At 33.4% G+C, this 14,758-nt stretch overlaps 2 protein-coding genes across 2 annotated transcripts; both read left to right on the top strand.

The window, feature by feature from the left end:
• The first annotated feature begins 726 nt into the window (after positions 1–726).
• Positions 727–3,639, top strand: LOC132545226 (metalloproteinase inhibitor 3-like). Its single transcript, XM_060208902.1, has 5 exons — positions 727–856; positions 969–1,075; positions 1,546–1,645; positions 2,976–3,097; positions 3,481–3,639. The coding sequence occupies exons 1-5, from the start codon at positions 727–729 to the stop codon at positions 3,637–3,639; spliced, it is 618 nt and encodes a 205-aa protein (XP_060064885.1).
• Positions 3,640–9,988: 6,349 nt separating this feature from the next.
• LOC132545225 (metalloproteinase inhibitor 2-like) lies at positions 9,989–13,513 on the top strand. Its single transcript, XM_060208901.1, has 6 exons — positions 9,989–10,118; positions 10,262–10,368; positions 10,883–10,933; positions 12,423–12,522; positions 12,660–12,781; positions 13,361–13,513. Exons 1-6 carry the CDS (start codon positions 9,989–9,991, stop codon positions 13,511–13,513), a joined length of 663 nt encoding a protein of 220 aa, XP_060064884.1.
• Positions 13,514–14,758: the final 1,245 nt, after the last annotated feature.

Genomic DNA, 14,758 nt, shown 5'->3' with positions numbered 1-14,758 from the left:
GCAGGATTTATCAAAGTAACACCAGGAAATGAATACTTGATACATATACTGCCAAGTTCCGCTGATATCGGTCGGAAACTACATTCAGTTTCGTTACACTGTTGTAGTAGTCATTTGCTTTTGTTTTAGATTCCGCATCATTTAGCATAATATTATTTACTTTACATTGTATATAAAATCAAGAACTATCCAGTTAGGACACCGTGGTTTTATCGAGTGTTTGCTCCACAATACATTAGCAACTACAAATCATCTAACCGTTGTGTATCTTACTACTTATAGTGACTATGGCATTATGAATTATATGAATTAAACAAACTCGCAGCTGGCATACCAGCATACGTCTTAAATTGTTATTCAATTGTATAATTGTAGGCTAATAAATCTTTACAATGGTCCTGTGTGGTAAGATCATCTAACTTATTCAAGATGTACCCTGAACAATTGCTGTATGGTCACTATAGTCATTAACATAAGAATAAGTAAGATCATATCAATACTTATTTAATTTCTATAAGGTTTTAATGATAAGCTGTTTTCGACTAACAGTATTTTAAAAGGTGTTCAATATAGAGGATAATAAAGCCAAACAATGCTATTCGTCTTCATATTTTCGAAATGATTGTTTTATACAAAATGGAACTCTTTGTAAATCCCTGACACTAAACTCCGGTTACTGCCTTGTTTTCAATGTGATTTCTTCCTTTACCTTTCTAGTATTTAAACATGGATACCCGAGGAATTCTGCTGACAGTGGTTATACTTTCCCTGTTCAACATATTTGAAATATCTGGAATGTGTCCGATATGCCCGGACAAGGTTCATCCACAGGAAGCATTTTGTGCTGCAGATTTTGGTAAGTTGCAAATAAGAAGTAGCAATGTTTAGTTTGCTCAATGAAAAATGTTCCATGGAAAGTGTTTTGATACTCCAAAATATTAAATACCATGTTGTTGATAAATTACCAGTGATCAAGGCAACCGTGGCTGATCTGACATACTTCGACGATGATCCCCTCACAGCAAACAACGACCCACAAGACCAATACAAAGTTTTTGTTGACAAAGTCTACAAGGTTTGTCTTTTTCATACCTTTGCGTGTTCTTGATTTGAACCGATTTTGGTTTATTGTCTCAGCAAGGACAACTTTTTTTCATTAAATTACCCATTCTATACGCAAGATCCCTGAAAAAAAAGGAATTAGCGATATTTAAAAGCATATTTCACTGCAGAAAATTGCATTCTTCATAGCTGACCTTTACCAAGTAAAGGCTATATGAAATCCAAGGAAGTAAAAGGAACTGACTTATTGAAGACTAAGGATCTCATATCAATTTTATAACCGAGATGTTTACTGGGGAAAAATTACTAGATAAACTTTCCTCCCATATATTCAAAAATGACATTTTCCAATCTGAATATTTTGGGTTGTTTCATTAATTAGAAAAAAAAACTGTAAAAATGTTAAATGCATGCTACACTATATTTTGTTTTTAACTAACCTAAACCCTCACTTGTGCTTCAGAAATTAATTTTTGTTTACAGGGAAATGTGACTGAGGGCTGCTATTCATATGTATGGACACTACGAGACACCCTGCCTTGTGGCGTGGGACTTACGTTAGATGAGACATTCCTAATCAGTGGTCAGTATCTTTTTCTTCATCGATTTAAAAAAACACTTATGATACTTACCATAATGCTCAAACATTATAACTTTAAATTGTAGTGAAAAATAATCTAGAAATAAAAGTAAATGCCTTCGACGAAAGGAGATGCCTCTTAAGACATAAAAACACTTGTCTGTCACGCGATGTGTAGACGAAAGGATCAATTTCATAAATAAATACAGGCACATTGAATATTTAAGGATTAGATGTCAAGCTGTTGGCAAAAGTAAAGTTCACCATAAAATGCGAACTTGTATCCATAACGGTATATATGCTCTTGCACGAATTCTTTGATTAAACCATTACTTTGCCTCCTTCGACCAAACTAACGAAATAAAACATGTACGGAAACGTATATTGTAAATGGTATCCTCTACATTATGTATTCTAGTCAAAGTACTATAAGAGGTAAAATGAGTGGCATATAACAAGGTTTTAATGCAAATGATTCCTATTGATTTCATCAATAGTCATGTTATGATAATATCTCAATTCTCTTTTAAGTTTAAGCTTTTGTCAATTTGCTTACGTTATCGACATTAATAATAAATAGTTTTATTAGCAAATGAATTTGCCAGTTTTCATTGTTAATGGAATATAGTTTTACATGTCAAAGAGCTGTCTTCTATTTTTCTATTATGGGTTTTCCTCAATCTCCTCCTAGTCGTCAACATGTAGGCCTTGAACACCACTGATGAGTCCTAGTAGGACGATTCAGTGTACAATACAAGATAATTCCTTGTTTGGCTCCACTGCATCTAACTCCATCTAACTTTCTATTCAAAGGTGCTATTCACTTGTGTGTCTTTCGTACAATCTTATAACAGCGCTTCACTGACATTTGATGTTGATAAGATATTTGACACTATTTTATGCATGGTTGAATTGTACTACAACTGTATAATGAGAGAATGCATTGGTTTCTCATTAACCAATACTCGACATTTGATATCTTTCATCATTTAGGTTACGTTTGGAACGTGTTGTGATAAAATTAAGATGTTATCAGGGTAAACATTAAACGCCTCTGTAAACAAATTTGTTTAGAAGGCAAGTTCTATAATGCATCGTGCTTGTTACATCACTGATCTATAAGATATGAAAACTTCACTCACTCGTTCAGGGATTTCGAGTAATCAGCATTGCCTGGAAATACACGAAAAAATCACTCAGAGAAAATTAATTTACTACAATGAAGCGTGGTAAAACTGGATACGAATGTTCAAACGTAATTCTTCGGGGAAATTAATAAGCAATTATCATTTTCTGTAATACAGATAGTTTAAGTGTTTTCCCCACATTGCAGGTAGCAATGATGAAGGTGAGCTCATAGTCGACCCTTGTGGTCTACACGTGTTTTGGGGTAACGTTACAAGTCACATGAAAATTGGCATCAACAAGCGGTATGAGAAAAACTGCCAATGCGAGGTAGGTAGGAAATCGGAATAATAACACCAAATATTCGATTATAAGATGTTAAATTCAAACGACCGAATTTTTTGCTGTTTGATACGATAAATTGTTGAAAGAGTAAACTTTTACAAGTATGCTAATGAATATCAACTACAGTGCTTGCTAACTGAAAATTATTTACTATTGTATGAAAAGGAATATTGTAGCGATAACGTTTCAACGTTTAGACGATAAGTATTTCTGCTGGTCGCTCAATCACTATCAATACATTTCTTCAATTGTATTTGATGCCGTTTCCGACATTTGACATGGTACTACCTTACCACCTTGGTGCTCGCAAATAGACCCAGCTTTCACATCTTAATATTTTTAATTTTCTTTACGTCATTTCATAACAGGTTGGTGCTGGCAGATGTCAAGTAGATCCACTTTTGAATGAGGATTGTTACTGCAAGTATGCTACCTGTGTAGTGTTTACCAAAACTGGTTGTGCACCTGAATGTAAATGGAAACAAAGTCAGTCATTCACACCATGTCTCAGCAATGGCAATCCTTGATCTCTGGCAGCAGTCAAAGCACATAGTTTGATTATACAGAGCAAACCTCAAATTGGAGCTTTACCAATAAAGCTATACATCTCTAAAGTTCTGTGTTTTAGTGGTCAATACGCTGAAGAATTTCCCTATGACTTGTGTTACAATTGTTTTTTTAAGGTTATACATGTGCTACACTAAAAGGATTCCAGACATATCGCTGAAAATGCCATACTAAACTCGTTCTGAGAGGAACAAATAATTTGGAACATAATCAAGCGTCTTTCATTCTGCCAAACAAACATAACGATACTTAAACGAAGTATTGAAATATAACGAAAGATTGTTGAAATATGAAATGACCATGTCGAGCGAAAATATCTTCTTACCAATGTTTCTTTGGTATATCGGTCAAGGGGAGATAAATGCTAACGATTTCTATTGTATCGTATGTACAACCAAATCTTTCTTTATATCATATCACATTAACCATTATCTTTACTTAAACATTATAAGCCAACAGTTTGCAGTAATGGTCAACGGTCACAACCAAGATGTACACTTTGATTTTAGGTCACGTAACCTCGAAAGTAGATCTCTAGTTAAACGTTAGTGCAGTCATGTCATTTAGAAGAACACCAATAAAAACAACATGGTAAAATCGTAGTTCTGTTTAAGAGTGGATATATCATACCCCATACCTGAATTAAACAAAGATTTTCTACTGAGACCACTGGAAATGTGGAAATTACTATTTATCACATTTTTTGCCAGTGAAATATAGGGAAATATCCCAATGATAAAAGTGTTATTTTTCACTAGTGAAACATAACTTTCTGATTTTTTTACTATAAAAAACAACACTTTTGCAGAATTGCACTAAGGAAAAGAAAGAATATATATCATCTTATAAAACTGACGCATAATAAAGCCCGGTACAAACAAATCACAAAAACCAAAAACCTGAAGGCGTTGTTTACTTGTAGCACGACATTCAATTCCACGGTAAACTTTCTTTTCCATGAAATTCAGCAAACAATGCAGCATAAATTACTTTATCAGATATATATCAATCCCTATCTCCAACCAAACGTTATTAATGTGGAGCCAACACGTTAGACATTTCAAGAGAATTCCTGTCGTCAACAGCAAAATCTGTAGGTTGTCGGCATATTTTCAGCGGCTGAGTAACTTGTCCTAGGTTAAACTCTGCGAACATTTACAGAAACGTGCCTCTGTTTGATAGATGAATAAGTAGCATTTTCTATGTGAATATTAAAATAATATTATATCAAAGTTTATTTTTGTGTTTACAAAACGGATTATCTTGTGTCACGTACAGCGAAGTTATAATGAGTGAATAGTTTCCACCAAAAGCCCAGGCAGCTTTCTCCTTTTATATTCAGTTCTCAAATATGTCAGTAATTCGGCTATTTCATTAGTGAAAATGTAATAAATAGAATATTCCATTGTGTCTCCATTACTCATGTGTCTAATATTTCAGTATTTTCACGAGTGCGCACTCATGAAATGTACAGCAAGTTTCCGAAACATATGGTTTTATTATGCTTGTACTTTTCTCCTTGAGATACGTGTCAAACATTCTTTTGTTCATATTTTGCCCTAGTTTGGATTGTGATAATGTTAACATGTTATTTACTTTGGTTTGCCTCGTGATTTAGATATCATGTTACCGGATGTTTGAATGAGTCCTTATGATTTGCCATAACAACATTTTAGATGTGTGATACAGTTTATTGCTTCGATGTGCTTGCTTTTTGGACAACACTGTCACGAGAAGATCCTGTCTTGTTGAGCCGTTTTAGTGCTGTAAATAGTCGCTATTAGCAATGTTTATAAAGCAGGAATTTAAACAAAAGACATAAACTGTATAATATCTTTACTGAAAATTAAGATCAATAACGACAAATTCATGAAATCTTATCAATGAATTGGTAGGGAAATATTTGAGAAAAAAGTTGTAAAAGTACTGAAATACCGCAATATATCAATATATCAACATTTTTCGTAGAAATGTACATAGAAATCTCCATGTATGCAACACTTCCCCATAACTCCCTTCAACTAACATCCCCCTCCCCCACTCTTTATTTTTTGTTCTTTTCATCAATAATTATAAATAAACTATTGGAGTAATCATCACATCAGGATAAAACCCTCAAGTAGAGCATCGTCTGTGCATTGTTAAATCAATGGTTGGAAAATAGGTTTGTTACAATCTAAGCTGAAAGTTAATCAAAAAGCTTGATTGTTATAAGAATTTACAAAATAGATACAAATATCTTTTGATGCATAGTGTAATTATATACACTAAAACAGTATGAACTCAGTTGCACCATATAGCCAGTTTAATACTAAGTTTGCTAATTAAGATATTGCCAAAACGACGGTAATCTGTAAAAAACTGAAGATAAATGAATTTCCAGAGCCTGTTCTTAATAACATTTTGAAAAATAAATTTAGCAGAAAAAAATTAATGTTCAGTGTTTAAGAAAGTAAAATCTTGTATTTACAGTATTATTCACTTTCATTTTACCACTGAAATTCTGATACATTTGTATATGGAACAACATGCACTTTAGACTATCTGATGTGGTGTGACGTCAGAGAAAAAAACCCAGCTGTTTTTGCAGTAACGCATTATAGTTCTCAGCATAGTCGAAGCAACTTTGCGGACAAAATCGTCCACAAAATGGAGATTTATCGGCAACATTTAGTCGTGTGATATTTATCTGAAAGAACTCAACTTTAGTCTAACGTAATAACTTTGTTTGATTTGTCTATTAAATGTATCACAAGGGAAATTGTTCTGAAGATTTAAAGAAAACGGTGTTTACGGTTATGGTCATATTCATGTAAGTTTGACATCGTTACACCGTCGTTGACGTGGCATTTGTCGAAAAAATCTGTGGAAATCTAATCATTAAGGGTATTAGTAGCTTGTTGTAGGAATTTGGAGAGATATTTATTGGATTCAACAGATTTGCTTCAATTAGTTGACCTGAATGTGTATTAGTCTGAGCAGCCGAAGCGTTTAAAATCTCCGGTTTTTGTTTTTGTTTGCCGAGACCAACCTTCAATAGGATTGTAAACAGGATGCACTTCGATGAGCAGAAATAAAAATGAAAACATGTTTTGTTTCTACATGTAAGATTCATCATTGTTGTTCATGGCATCGTCCGTTATTTGTGGTCGCGGTAATTTTTATACAAAAGGACGTCTTTTTTCATTGTTACAGTCATTTTCGTTGGCCTCTAATTCAGAATGATCAATAATACTAATTTTTGTGTTTATTATGAGATAGTGATACTTTAAAAACTGTGATCTAATAATACATTCTGTTTTCTCCAAAGCTTTCAGGCCTGCATTAGGGTGCAGTTCTATTTCCCATAGATGACAAAACAGTAGTTTTAGTTCAAGTAGAGAATTCTTTGTAAACAAGCCAGGATGGGCCAAGAGCAATTAAACAACCATCATTTTGTGACATGATGTTGTCTAGAAATAGATTTACTTGGAGGACAGAGGACGCGTGTTTTCCTTACACGTTTTTCAAAAGTCCTCCTTTAAATGTAATGTGTGGCTGGTAGCTACGGTAACTTTCAGCATGAAGTTTTTACAAACTGCTGTCTACCTGGATCACAGTAGTCTACGTTGATCTGAACAGAGGAAGCTCTATTAACCTCCTCCACGTTTCACCTGGTGATTCTATTTTTCTGTCGCTCATTATCCTGTTCACGTTTTTGTTCTTCGTTTTTAAGCTGACTGATTTTTCAATCTCTTTATAAGCTATCAGTCATTTATGTTTTGTGTTTGTCAACTACAATTTGAGTATTTTAAATATTTTGCAAATTAAAATCTCTAAGCTATCCTTGGAGTTCGGCTGCCACGTAAGTGTTAAGCGTTTAACATTATTGCTACATTAGAAAAATACAATTCACTTTAATTTTGTCAAGGACATTGTGTTTCTTTAATTGGTTCAATGTCTTTTGCATTTCACTTTACAAAAATTGTATTGAATGAGTGCAAAATGAAAAAAAATGTAATAGGAAAACTCGTACCAAACCCTTGCAGATTGACTAATACATTGTGTACAAAAGATTACTAATGATTAATCTGACTTTAACAGCATTACTCATACAAAACGGATAAACCAAATAGCAAGAAAAATGTCAATCATTTAATGAGTGCTGTCTTCCATTAACATTACGCTTATCTGATTAATTCACTAATGGAGAAAACTGCAGAATCCGACGAGATAAATTTTTGATACAAGTTTGTTAGCTATTAAATGGCAGACTAAGATTAAAAGAAGAACTCAAGATGATTCTTGAAATTATTTTCATAAGATCTTACAATCTTGGAAATGCTAAAATTCATTTAATTTTAAGTACGTACACGTCCTCCGGTGACGCATTCGAGAAATACACTCCGTAATCTGCAGTTATCTTGTTGATGCAAACCTTGCGCTGCGGAATCTAATGTTGAAGAGTGACTTTGCTCATAACACGTAAACAAGACTATAAACAAGCACACTTCATTACGTATTGATTCTAAAATTGTTAATATGATACCGGATGTTATTCCAAACCTCTTACCAGTTGTCAAATACAGCCAGCGAAGCAGACGATTATAAAACAGGAGACATTTTCACGTAACGACATCGTTGTTATTCTACCGAAAGTTGATAGTATTATTTCCTGGTAATGCTAGATAAAACTAATACATTTTCACAGTTTAATGAATATTTATGACAGTATGAAAGATATCCCATTAATGTTAAGATTAACAGTGAATGCAACTCGTTATGACTAAAACAACCAATACAATACTGACATCTTACCGGAATCATAATTCATTCACAAATACGATAACACTAAAAAAAATACGAACAAAAGTAAAATATACACGGAGATTCCTGAAGAGTACGAAGACAATAACACTAAGTGTTTCGGAAGGGTAAGCGTCTTCTGCTTCATCGACTATACAAGCTATGTAAATCTTGGTCAGTTCAAGTAAGTAATGTTACGATCCCAAATGAGAGCAAGGTAAACAACAACCATTAGGTAAAGTCACTTACATCAACCACTTTCAGCTTCATGCACAGCACAAAAGATACATTATATTTCTCCATGAGAACGTTATGGCGATGCTGACATTTCTTCGTCAAACCTGCGAGAAGAATTATTGTGTAGCACAAACAATGGTGTCATAAATGGCGTTGTCATGGAGCTACCTGACCTCAATTTCATTGTCTGTTCAGTAGCGCGATTGTACTCAACAAGAACAGGATACTACCAGCGCCATCTGTAAGCTTACATTTTTCATTGATTGCTCCATCAAAGGTTCACAATTATAAAAAAAGATCAGAAAATTTCAGCATGTATGGAGCCCTTAGACTTTATCCATTAATTTTATTTGTGATTGCATTTCTGCACTGGACGAAAGAGAAAAACAAAAAAAAAGAAAAAAAAAAAAAAATGCAGGGTAATTCCTACGTTCACTATATAATTTAACATGTAGATTGTGTCATGTTTGCCAGAGAATATTTTTTGTAAATGCATTTATTTAGTGTGATAAATCAGTTGATAATATCTTATGTTTTTAATTTTCCGCACTTAAACTGCTAAAGCACCTACCAATTGATTAGTGTTGTTGTGTTGTAAATCGTTCTGCCTTATCTTCAGGATGGATGCTCTTAATAGCCCATCAAGTCCGTTACAATAATATACAGAGGGACAAATCTTTCGAGTCAAAAATTTAATGTTAAACTTGTAATATTGCTACTTCGCACAGACTCGGCTTTGAGTATTAGCCAATCAGCTAGTTCTTCTCTTTAGATGCCGAGTTCGATTTTGAACGGAAATTCAAAAGATACCATCAATGTCACATCTTTGATTTATTGCACTTAAAAGTACATAAGTCGGGTGATTGATTTTTGTTTCCAACGATGTACGTCTGGCGTACAAATGATGAATATTTCTTGTAAACACGTGTTCTTTATGTTTGAGATATGTATCGTTTTGTCGTTAAATATTGCTAAATCGCGATTTCAACACATCAAACGTTCATTTCTTAGCTAATACATCTTTGATGACAACATTTCTACATAAAAAGCAGTGGTTCATGACTTGTCGAAAAGCATTTTGTTGTCTCACATCAGATAAGGTAAGCTGTCACTGCACTGTAGAACTAACAAATTTTATATCACGATTTTTGAAAAGTAAAAATACCGATTTTCAGTAATTTGAATGCTGATGGTTTTTCTACCACTTTTTCAAATACACATATTGAAAGTTCTTTTAAAAGCTGATTCCGTAATAATCTTTTGTTTCTATTTTCAAGTGTAGATATTATGGATCTCCGAGGATTTGCAGAGACATTGGTGATTTTAGTCATCGTGAACTCGCTGGAAACATCTTGCACATGTCCTGCGTGTCCGACAAAGGTTCATCCACAAGACGCGTATTGCAATGGAGATTTTGGTATGACAAGTACTAGGAATTCCATAATTAGTTTCCTTGTTACGGTATTAAATAGTTCATCAGTATATCTGCCAAACATTTTATGAAATTTGGCTTTTTAATAACTGTGACACTGTCATTTTTTTTATTTTGTCATTTGACAGTGATCAAAGCTTCTATTACTGATATGACAATGGTAGGAGATGATCCTGAAACCCCTGAAGATGATCCAACAACACAGTACAGCATCTCCATTGACAAGGTATTCAAGGTATGTAAATAATTTAATTTTAATCGTATTATATTCACTTATAAAATCATACCCATTTGACGTTTACTGTGAGGTTGTATATGTCAAAATGCTCAAAAAGGTAAACGAATGTGAATCATTTTAACAAATACAAAACGAAATCAAATATAATATTTAAAAAAAAAAAATTATTTCCCTCTGTGGTATTGTTTAGACTAAAACATAAGAAATTTCTTTTAAGATCTGTTCAAATTTAAATTCGTCATTGTTGTGCGATATACAGAAAGATGTCTGAAAGGAATTCAACAAAATTTAAACAGTTGCGAATATTTCCATACGTTGTAAATAACTCCAACCCTAATTGAAGATTTTTCTTCTTATCTCTTCCCTTCTTTTCAATGAAGTTGACTATACCCATCATTTCTACTGGGTAAGCCATGGAACTAACATACTCTTATCTAGTTTTACCTTAACTGGACAAATTGCAATTTATAATTCTATTTTCTGATACTGATGATGTGCTTTACGTTTTTAGGAGCCGCCAGTTCCTACTGTAGAAGCAACATGTGTCGTAGAGAGCCTGGCGGTATGAATATCTATATTATTTTCCTTTTATCTTTCATATGAAAACATATAGAAAATCAAGGTTCTATTTTTTTCCAAAATTACTGTATATTAAATAGTACTTGTCTGTCGATAATTACATCTCATTCAGGCGACATTTGATTGGCCATTGGGATTAACAAGATTAAGCAAGAATATTTTATCATTTACATAACACTAGTATATTTTATCCTATGACATTTACCTGACACAGTAAGAGAACGGACGTAATTCTTGCTTTGCGAAATAACCATTGGATTTCTGTTGTTGATTTTCAACACATTTCTAAATTGTTTATACTTTTACTATATTTGTAATTCTTGCTTTGCGAAATAACTATTGGATTTCTGTTGTTGATTTTCAACACATTTCTAAATTGTTTATACTTCTTTAACTATATTTGGAAAATTTTCAGACCTGTTTAGATGTTCAATGTTTTATTAATGTACACATCGTCGTCCCCTCGCATTATGAAAATAAAAGTTGTACGTGAAATTTATCACGTCTTTCAGTGAGCGGCAAACATAACTGTTAAGTAACGTAGGTAGATCGATACAACAGCCGACATCGCGGAGGTGGACAGCACATTTTTTTCAGATGAATGAATTTTATATATCATTCGTTACAGATTTTTCCACAAAAGAATTGACTTTATGTTGGGTCATTGTAGCAGGCTATAGTTGTTCAGGTAGATTGAGAATTAATCTGTCGTATTTCTAGATATCCTGATATTACCGACAAATGGTCGATTGAGTTGATCTGGTGGATTGAAATTTAATCTGTTATATTTCTCGACATTTGTATTCTGCCGGCACAGGATTTATCAAGTAGCAATTTTAGAAGAAAAAAAAATTGGCATCGCCGTTCGCAGAACAATTTAATGTCAGATTATGTCCTGTTGTTATGAAAATGTCTGCGATGTCAACGTCGATTTTCTGTCTGAACATGAACGATTGTCGCAAGTCATGATTACCATGATGATATTACAAAAGACACACAATTGAATAGCATATTTCAGTACAAATTTAGAGTTGGATACAGCAGAGCCAAAAAATAATCTAACTGCATCATACAGCTGTTTCGCCCATCTAGCACTATCACTGAAGTTTAAGAGGTGATTGAGGAAGGTCCAAAGTGATCGAAAGAAAAGTCAAAGTCTATATAGGAAGGTGCACTAGCCCAATGATTCAATAAATTTTGTAATTTTTATATCGATGACAAGTGTATATAACAACATATTGGGAATTCAGTAATAAACCGGTGATAAGATGAAAGCTATCCAATAAAAATACATTATATCAGCATCATTTATGATATTATTACATAGGTTTCCTTTTATTTCTCGATAACGTTGCACTATATCTTTTGAAAGGAGAAATATAAAATGTTAATTCAAGATTATTACAGAAAATATTGACATGATTGTTCCCGGTCAGTTACATAAATGTATCAACATGTTTTCCTATTTACAGAGTAATGCAACAGCTGGATGCTTCTTTACTCTGATCACATTGAAAGAACCACAACCTTGCGGTGTAGAACTTAATGTGGATGAAACATATTTGATAAGCGGTCAGTATATTTCATTGATTTATAAGTAAATATTATATTATCATTATTATAAACTAGTTTATAATAGCAATAAATAATGGTACATTTAAAAAGTTCATATTATACACTTGTACATTAAATTAATTACACATTTCCAGGCTTTGAAGAAGATGGAAAACTGAAAATAGATGAGTGTGGTCTAAATATTCCATGGGATGAAGTTACACCACACATGAAGATAGGATTAAATAAGCGATATGAGAAAAATTGTCAATGTCCGGTAAGCTCCAGTTGACATGTAAAATTTGTTGTCATGAAGAAAAATTAGGCACGAGAAATCTCTAGTTATGTGAATCAAAGAGGGATGAAAAAATACGTTCTGTTATGTTTATTAAATGTATGAATAATTGATAAATTAACTAACGATTTAAACACCATATTTAGTCATTTGGAAATCACATGTCCCTTATGACGCCAAATTAGCATTCATATCGACGGCAATGGTATAACGTCAAAATGGCTGTTTCATCGACTCAGTTCAATATCTATATTCTTAACTGATTTTAATGCTGATAACTGTAACCTCAATACACTGACAAGTTAAATTTATGACAGAAATTTTCGCAGCATTTCTTGAAAAAATGACAAACCTAACGGATATAATTATGAATTCGAGGATATTGGGGGGAAAAACAGAAACTGAGAATATGATAGACAGTCTTGTAGGAGTCAAGCGATAATCTGACAACGAACTTCTAGATGCATTTCCTTATTTTATTATCATTTTTATTTTCTCTTACGTATTTATATCTGTTCTGCTCACTTTGTGAGAAGTTTGCCTAACCGTTGTTCTTCACAGACTGGGGAAGGAAAGTGCGTGGCGGATCCCGCTTCCGCTGACATTTGTTTTTGCCGGTATGCTACCTGTGTAGAGGTCCAGAAGGAGGGCTGTGCACCGGAATGTAAATGGTTTAAGAGTAGATCATTGAAGCAATGTGTTGAAGATAATTGATGCATCTAAAGACTTTCTGTTATCAAAGATTCTGGACGAGCAGAATTGTTGTGATTTGAAATATAAATAGACACACCGACAACATTAAAGTTCTCCATTTCCGCATTCTTTTAAGAGTTCATGTTTTTTGTTGAAATTGTACTATTGAGACGTCACTAAAATTGATATATTGACACACCTCTTTCATTTACTATATTAACAAAACAGATATATGGGTTATTTTTAAAAAACACGATATGCTAAATATATAGGTTAATGTGATATAGTAAAAAAAACTTGATATCCTGTTAACTGTGTCAGAGAAATCATTTTGATTATGGAACCATGATGCCATGCAAATGCCAGGTTGGTTGTACATTTAATTTGAAAGATGCTAGAGCATGCACCCCCTTTCCAAAATATTAAAGAGATGATTTACTTTCATGTTAACAGACACTGAATTCGAATTCAAAATCCATTATTATAGTTCAAAATATTGACAAAGTATACCTGTCACGTACACTTTGATCAATTTAATTGAATTATGACACGTTCCCAAATGAAGATTACCAACAACTGACCCACCGGGCATACGCGTGAGCATCAAATACGTCCAACTATATATTGTACAAGAAAAGAAATCGAATATTTTCCGATAAGATCATTCTGACGACAAAAAAAAACTTCCATATAATCTGCCCTATTGGTTCCATTGTAGTAATAGACTGGGGTAGACGATTGAATAGAAAAGTCTGTCGTGTTATACACTACCATCTCTGATGAGCATACAATAATGGACATGGTAGATGCATTTCTTGCTATTTGAATACTAGACATTACGGCCAAACATTAACACTAGAAATTATAAAATATTATCTAACAGTGAAACAAAGGTGTTGGCAGGATACTTTTGTCCTGATTTGATAAGCTCTTTGATTAACATATCTCCAGGCTCTTAAGGAAACATAAATCAATCCTACCAAAAGAGAAACACAGTTCGCTCTATTTGCTATGTCAAAACTTGAAAAAATCAAATGTTCTTCAAGTCAAAAGTTCTTTGAGGTTTTCATTACAGACCGTAGCCTTGATTTGACAGCTAGTGGAAAGATTTCAACATAAAGGTTTGTTTGAGAAAACTTTCCCGTAGCCTAACCTTTGGAATTATTTATAAATTGCCATTCCAGCTTGACCACATCTATCTGTGAAGATCTGTGGGGAACTACGGCTAGGAGACAAATTTACTGGAATACGCTTGTAGTTTTCTGT

This window comes from Ylistrum balloti, unplaced genomic scaffold, assembly GCF_031769215.1.
Source record: "Ylistrum balloti isolate Yb309-2 unplaced genomic scaffold, AGI_CSIRO_Ybal_v1 Utg369832, whole genome shotgun sequence".
Lineage (NCBI taxonomy): Eukaryota > Metazoa > Mollusca > Bivalvia > Pectinida > Pectinidae > Ylistrum > Ylistrum balloti.
Note: the sequence above shows the minus strand (reverse complement) of the source record. Positions and strands in the feature narration are given on the sequence as shown.